The sequence below is a fragment of the Otolemur garnettii genome, unplaced genomic scaffold (genome assembly GCF_000181295.1).
Source record: "Otolemur garnettii isolate 467f Iridium unplaced genomic scaffold, OtoGar3 scaffold00233, whole genome shotgun sequence".
NCBI lineage: Eukaryota > Metazoa > Chordata > Mammalia > Primates > Galagidae > Otolemur > Otolemur garnettii.
In genome coordinates this window covers 523803-531581 of record NW_003852628.1, presented here as the reverse complement: position 1 = coordinate 531581, position 7779 = coordinate 523803, and the positions used below count along the sequence as shown (strand labels likewise).

The window sequence follows — 7779 nt, the reverse complement described above, 5'->3', positions numbered from 1 at the left end:
TGGCATCTCAGCTCACAGCAACCTCCCACTCCTGGGCTCAAGCGAGTCTCTTGCCTCAGCCTCCCAAGTAGCTGGGACCACAGGCGCCCGCCACAATACCCGGCTATTTTTTGGTTGCACCCGTCATTGTTGTTTGGTGGGCCTGGGCCGGATTCGAACCCACCACCTTGGGTGTACGTGGCTGGCGCCTTAGCCACTTGAGCCACAGGCGCTGAGCCTTCTTCTCTGGTTCTTTATTGACTCCCACAATTGTCCTCAGGGGGCAGGGCGGAGTGGGGTCATGCAAATAGGATACATTTTGCACATCCCTTCTAGTCCGTATTTCTCTTTTCTCAAGGACGTCCCGCACTCTATTTTTAACTCCCTTATAATAAGTATTTATTTGACGTGCGAATCTGCATACATTTCTCAACTAACTGCGTAGCGATTTCTCAATGTCTCATCTCGATTCTTGGCTGCCCAAGTAAATGAAATCACTTGCACGCCACTTCCCAAACCACGGGCTTGTCACTCCGCTAGATCCTCGACTTGGAGGGGCTGGGCCCTGTCCGTGTAAATCATGTATTTGCATGCCCTACCCATTTATCTTGACTAAGCCTACGCCATGCACATCAACGCCCGGTCCCTGATCCAGTTCTTCTAACTGCGCGCCTCCTCCCGCGCTGAAGGGGCGGAGCAAGGAATGCAAATGAGCCTCGCGTACGCGACGGATCCAAGTCTCTTCTCCAGAGGGGTGTTCGGAAGTTCCTCGCCCCGCCTCATGCGGCTCGCGCCTGCGCAGGCACCTTCTCCCCATGCCAAGAGCGGTCACGTGCCCACCGGGCGAGGCGGGGGCGGAGCATCGTGGGAGGTGGGGGCGGGGTATGGCGCGCTGTGCGGCGCAGGGCGGCTGGCACAAACGGCGGCGCCGAGGCCGGAGGAAAAAGCTCGGTGAGGTGGTCTCGGGCAGAGAAGGGAGTGAAGGGGAGAAGGAGCCCCAGCCCCGGGCCCGGGACTGACCGGGCCTGGTGTGGGGGCGCGCGCCGGGGCACTCTGTAGCGAGCCGTGGTGACCCCGGGAAGGGAGGGTGGGGGTGGGGCGTGGGGGAGGGAACGCGGGCTAGGCTCGTTGGGTGCCGGCCGTTGCGGGGGTTGGGATGGGGGCGGGGAGCGCGCGCTGCGCAGAGGCCGAGGGGAGGGGCACGGGGTCCCAGCGGCCCCTCGGCCCTGCCTTTGGCGTCTGCTGCGCTCGGAGGGGGCTTCAGGGCCCGCACCGACCGAGTTGGGAAGAAGGGCGCTTTTTTCCCTGGTCCTGTCGCCGAGTGCGTGAACCCTTCTTCGCTGTTCTGTCTGTCGCTGTGGACCCTCTTCTCTAGGCTCCTTTCCGTCTGTTTCAGGACCTCCCTTCCGTCTGGGTGTGTGTCCGCCCCAGTGGGCCTCCCGTCGGGCTCTGGTCGACCCCACCACCCCGGCCTGCCTGGCCTTCTCGAGCCCGCCCTCCCAGCTTCCCTCCGGTTTGTTTTCTCTGTCTCTGGGCCCTCCGGTTTCCTCTGTCTGTTGACCTTCCTAACTCTGACTCTGTGGATCCCCCACATTTCTCTGTTGCGTGTCTGGGACGCCCAGGCAGATCCCTCCTGCTTCCAACTCTCCGACCGCACGCCCCTCCACCATTCCTTTTCTGCTTCAGAACCCCTTCCTCTGACTGGGTACTCCCTCCCACGCCCCCACCACAGTTCTCTTTGTGTCCTTTACCCAGCCTTCCGCCTCCAGCCCCTCCCCCTTACTGCCCCTTGTCTGTCAGCGATCCCCCCCAAGTCTCCTCTGCTCCACTTGGCCTCAGGTTGTGGGTTCTCAGGAGTCAAGGCTGTCCTGGTTGGCCTTCTTCCTACTGTCCATACCTTCCCCTTTTCCTACCTGTCTGTCTGCCTACCTTTAGCTCCTTTTACATCCCTTTTTCTCTCTCTTCCTCCAGCTATCCTGAAGGGTCCCTTCCCAAGCCCCTAGGGACAGCAGAGGACTTGGGGACCAGCAAGCACCTTCAGGGCACAAGAAGAGCCCCTCCTGCCTGCCCTGCCTCACCCTGCCCCACGTCAGGCCCAGTGGCCCCCAGCTGCATCAAGTGGAGGAGGAGGTGGAGGAGGGTGGCACCATGGGCCCGGGCGGTGCCCTCCATGCCCGGGGGATGAAGACACTGCTGCCATGGACAGCCCGTGCCAGCCGCAGACCCTGAGTCAGCCTCTCCCTCAGTTATCAGGGTCTGTGTCAGAGCCCTCAGAGCCTGGCCGGGCCAGGATGGGGGTGGAGAGTTACCTGCCCTGTCCCTTGCTACCCTCCTATCACTGTCCAGGAGTGCCTGGTGAGGCCTCAGCAGGGAGTGGGACCCCCAGAAGCACAACCACCTCTACCACTGCCAGCCCTCTCCGGGAGGGCTTTGGCGGGCAGGATGGTGGTGAGCTGCGGCCTCTGCAGAGCGAATGTGCTGCGGCACTGGTGACCAAGGGGTGCCAGCGATTGGCAGCCCACGGTGCCCGGCCTGAAGCCCCAAAACGGAAATGGGCCGAGGATGGTGGGGATGCCCCTTCACCTGTCAAGCGTCCTTGGGCCAGGCAAGAGAACCAGGAGGTAGAGGGGGAGGGTGGCTTGGGCTGTGGCTGCAGCAGGGGCAGTGGTGAGGTGAGTGCTGGGCTGATAGAGGAGGCTCTGCCCTCTGCGCCTGAGCGCCTGGCCCTGGACTATATTGTGCCCTGCATGCGGTACTATGGCATCTGTGTCAAGGACAGCTTCCTGGGGGCAGCATTGGGCAGCCGTGTGCTGGCAGAGGTGGAGGCCCTGAAGCGGGGTGGGCGCCTGCGTGATGGGCAGCTTGTGAGCCAGCGGGCTATCCCGCCGCGCAGCATCCGTGGGGACCAGATTGCCTGGGTGGAAGGCCACGAGCCAGGCTGCCGAAGCATAGGTGCCCTTATGGCCCACGTGGATGCTGTAATCCGCCACTGCGCTGGGCGGCTGGGCAGCTACGTCATCAACGGGCGCACCAAGGTAAGGCTGGGGGTGGTATTTTGTGGAGGGGCTTCACTGTGCACCTTTGTTTTTTGGATGCCTAGGGTTCTGAGCATGGATGGGTTTGGAGAGGCTTCTGGGGTTACAAAAGAGTTTAGGTACTTCCACTGGAGATAATGTACTTGTGGGGATTTAGGGTCCATGGCCTCTTTGTTTACCTCATTTTATGCACTTTTAAAGCAGGAGTTTGGCCAGTGGTTCTTGACCTTGCCAGGAATCCCCTTGAACTTGATAAGAGCTGCCAGCATACAGAGCCCTGCATCTGTGTATGTGTCATGATGGGGTTCACAGTCCCCTGATGTTTGGGCTCCAGACCAAGAATGGTCATTAGTAGACACACTTACCTGCTTCTGTCCCGTGTCCCTGTCTGTCCATCCATCCATTTATCCCTGAGTACTGGCCTGTCTTCTACCCTATCCTGTCTCCCAGGCAGAAGAACCAGAAGGAGGAAAGGAGAGAGTGGCAGTAATGAGTGGGCCCTGGGCTGAGGGAAGGGGTGCTGCCCACTATGTTGGACACCTGGCCCCTGGACTTTCATCATTCCCTGTGTGTCTGCTGTGGCATCTGCCTCATGGACAGTTTCCTGGAGTGGCTCTGGGTGGCTACATTCTATCCCAGGTGGACCTCTTGTCCCCTTTTTTTCACCCTTCCCTGCCCTAGTCCCTGTTCTCCATTTCATCTGTCCTATTTGTCACTTCATCCCTGTTTGTCTCTCTTTTCCCTTGATATTATGTGTCTGTCCTTGGTCTCTTTTTCTTCTTTTTTTTCTTTAGAGTAGTAGTACTTAATCTTTTTTGGAGCCTGGGGCTTTTTGAGACTCTTCCTGTGGCCACAGATTCTGTTAAGAAAAATGCTTATTTTATGGGAGTTTACAAGCAGTTTTCAGGGCTTCATGGCCCTCCAGCTACCCATTCAGGAACCTAGAGTCAGGAGCTGTGTACAAGATAGTGGTCTGTAGGGCCTTTCCTGCTTGTTGACACAATAATCCTTTCCATGGAAGTGTGTGAGGGCCCTGGCCCTGAGTTCAAGGCATGGTGTCCCTTGGAGAAAGCCCTATAGCGAGTACCTGCTGCTTCATACCAGTAGGTGCTTCGCTGATGGCACTGCTGTGTTCTGCCCTATAGGCGTGAAGTTGAGTTCCTAGTGTCTCCTCCCTCCTCAGATTCTGTCTTGGGTTCTGCCTCTGTGTGGCTTTCCTTTCAGGCTGGAGCTGGCTCAGGGACCAGGGCTCCCCCGGGGCTGAAGCCTGTTTCCTCCCCACCCCAGCTGGAACTTGTTCTACTTCCCTCTCCCTCCTGTTACTTGATAGCTGGAGCTAGAGCCGGCCCCTCCCTGGACTTGGCTCCTGTGCGGGCGAGGCCATTGTAGCCTTCCTAGCTCAGCATCTTCACCCTTGGGTTGGCAGTCTTTGTTGGGGGGTAGGGGGGAGTGGCCAAGGGTGGGACATGGCCCTGAGCCTCTCTGCTGGTCCCCAGAATAGGGAAACCATGTTAAATCCCCATCAAGTCTGTGGCAGTTTGGGGATGGAAGGTAGAAGGAGCAGTTCTTTCCTCCTCCAGTGCCTCCTTTGGTGGTGGTTGGGGACAGGGTCCTGACTAGGATTGGGGATGGGGGAGTTGTTTTAGCCTTAAATGATCCTTCTTGCCCTGGGGAGGTAATAACAGGGCTGGCTGGACTGGGAAGGGAGGAGAGGAGCCAGCCCAATCACTAGAGCCCTCTTTGACCCTCCCCTCCCTAGTGAGACAGCAACTTCAGGCTTCCTTGCCGTCAAAGGCTCAAATCTGCACTCCCTCCCAGGCTCTGGAGTAAGACTATGGGGTGCTAAGGTGGGCTACAGCAGTTATGGTGGGGCATGGATCACCAGGACTAGAGCCCAGGGGTGGGCAGTAATCCACACCATTCCTGAGTTGGACTCCTTTCATCCAACTTTGCCTTCTCTCCCTGGTACCTGTGCTCAGTTGACTTGCAGGTAGGAGAGAGTAGGTTCCCACTGGCAACAAGGGCTGCCAGAGGGGACACAAGGGAGGGTCCAGCTGCCTTGGTTTGCTCATTTAAGAGCCACCTGTCTTTGTCTCAGTCACAGCCTTCTGACTGGGATGTGTGTGTATATGTGTACATATGTAGTGGTGGTGGGCTCTTGGCACATTGTCACCAATAGTCTTTAACTCTTCGATTTCCTGACTGTGATTCCGCCTGCCCTTTCCTTGCCCAAGTTGGGAAGAACAACTTTTCCTGGTCTCTCCTTGTCCCTGGGTCCAGAGGATGTTTTTCACCCCCCAAGATATGTGTATGTGTTAGAAGCGGGGGGCTTAAAGGGCAGATTTCTCTTTCTGTGCCCAGCTTTCATGTGCATGGTAGGAGAATCTGTATGGGGCAGGGCCGCGCATAAGGGGTGGGGTTCAGAGGAGACCCAGAGAAGTGTTCTGAGGCAGCAGATATTGCACTGGGTGCTGGGAGGCACGCTTGGCCCCATGGGCTTCTATGCATCTGCTTTTCAGTCCACTACTAGGTAGATAGGTACCTGTGCTGATTTTATGTTCAGGGGAGTGGAGTAGACAATCAGAGGACTAAAGTTAACCCTTGACCTGAATACTGAACTAAAGGGTGGGTCGGGGTAGAATGACCCAGGCAAGTGCAAAGGCTTTGTGGTAGGGATGAAATGAGCCTATTGAGACTTGGAGCAGAGTGATGGAGTTGGGGACCTTGGAAGTTGTGGTTGAGAATTTGTATTTTCTCAGTATACAATGGAGAACTAAAGAGAAGGGTCTCTGGCTGCTGTGTGGGGTTGATTATGGGAGAAGAGAGTGGAGCCCTGGGCCCCTTCTCTCACCCATTCTGTTGCAGAATCAGCATGATTGGATTCCTAACTGGGAAGTCCTTGCCTTTCTCTAATCAGTGACTCACTGATTCCAAGCTTTCTGTGCCATGGCCACATTCTTTCCTTGCAGGGGATGTGGTTGCTCAGGGAGTGAGTAGTGCAAAGAAGGCTCTCCCCACTGAACTTGGGGGTGTAGGATATAGGGTTTTCCTTGTGGGCCTTTCTCACTGTTTATACCCTGGTGCTGCCAGAGAGAAAGTCTTTGGTGCTCCACTGCTTTGTGACCGTAGAATGGTGTCAGCCCTCATCACTAGGATGAACCCTGGGAATAATGTGTTGGGAGGAGAATGAGAGATTGAATCAACCTTGCCTGCTGTGTATGGTGTGCTTGGCAAGCCTCCTATTTTAGCAGTGGACACTGATGTGTTTGATCGTGAATGTTTAACTTGGGTTGTCCTGGTGGGCCAGGCCCATTGGTGTGGCTGAGCATTAGTGGGGAGCAGAAGCTAGCACAGTTGTACCTGGGTGGAGGGGTCAAGACTGATGGTCCCTTAACTGAGGAAAAACTGAAGGGTTCTTGTGCCAATCTTCCCGTATTTGCTTAAAAGACCTTATCCCTCCTCCGCAGCGGCTTTGGGCAGATGTTGGGACCTGGTCTTTTTTTTTGAGACAGTCTCACTCTTGTGCTCAGGCTAGAGTGTCATGGTATCACAGCAACCTCAAACTCTGTGTTCAAGCAATCCTCTTGCCTCAGCATCCCAAGTAATGGGACTATAGGTGCCTGCCACAACACTTGGATAACTTGTATTTTTAGTAGGGGTAGGGCTTCGCTCTTGTTCAGGCTGGTTTGGAACTCCTGAGCTCAAGGGATCCTCCCACTTGGGCCTCCCGCAGTGCTAGTGGTAGGATAACAGGAGTGAGCCATGGCACCCGGCTGGGACAGGGATCTTTTTTATTTTTGAGTGGCATTTCAGCCTCTGCTTTGGTTTTCCATCATGTGGTACGCACCGTGTTGGGTGTCTTCCCAAACATTTGTTATCTTGTTCAATTTCCACAATAACCTGTGAAGTAGCTGACTGCTCCATTTTGTGGATGAGAAATCTGAGATAGGAAGTTAAGATATCATAGCTCATGTAGCAGCACTGAGACGTGAACCAGGGAATTGGGTATGCAGAAGTGACTGAGTCCTTTCCTTTACCCCACAGCCACCTTTCTGTCAACTCTCTGATGGCAAACATTCTGGGGCCCCAGCCACTCTATGTCAGAGGCTGGGCTAGGGGAGTAGCAGCTATCTGGCAGAGGGAACAGGAGCCCTGTGGGCAGACCTGTACACACACAAACTAGAGTCTGGATAAGTCTGGTTAGGTCTGGTGAGGGATCTGAAATCTCCAGAGTTATGTTCTCAGAGGAATTAGTTACTGCTGCTGTAAACAGAGAATGTATTTATTACCCCAGTTGCCAGATGAGGCAGTGGAGGTACATGCAGGTGTTGGGACTGTCCAGGGTTACCCAGCAAGTTGTCCTTACTGCTCTGAGAATGAGACCTCACTTTCTTTTCTTTTTTGGAAGACAGTCTTAACGCTGTTGCCCTGGGTAGGATGCCATGGCGTCATAGCTCACAATAGCCTCAAACTCTTGGGCTCAAGTAATCCTCTTGCTTTAGCCTCCTGAGTAACTGGGGCTATAGGCACCTGCCACAATACCCAGCTAGTTTTCTATTTTTAGTAGAGACCAGGTCTCCCTCTTGCTCAGGCTGGTCTCAAACTCCTCAGGCAATCCACCTGCTTTGGCCTGGCCAGATCTCGCTTTCTGTTCAGACTCTAGGTTTGGTTCCTGTTTGGATGTGTCTGAGACGATGATTTATTTAGTGACGATTCTTTGTAGTCACGGGCAACAGTTCTCAACATTGCTGCACATTAGAATTAT

The 7779-nt window shown here is 55.2% G+C and overlaps 1 protein-coding gene across 3 annotated transcripts in view; it reads left to right on the top strand.

Moving 5' to 3' along the window:
- Positions 1-809: 809 nt before the first annotated feature.
- Positions 810-7779, top strand: part of EGLN2 (egl-9 family hypoxia inducible factor 2) — a 9397-nt gene continuing 2427 nt past the window's right edge. For 2 of the 3 annotated variants that reach the window (XM_012812928.2, XM_023508229.1), the window contains exons 1-2: positions 810-930; positions 1951-3014. In XM_012812928.2, the coding sequence (XP_012668382.1) occupies positions 2178-3014 (837 nt within the window). In that variant the 5' untranslated portion in view covers positions 810-930; positions 1951-2177. Of the gene's footprint in view, positions 931-1375; positions 1493-1950; positions 3015-7779 lie in introns of all 3 variants that reach the window. The other variant, XM_023508228.1, reaches the window with a different exon arrangement.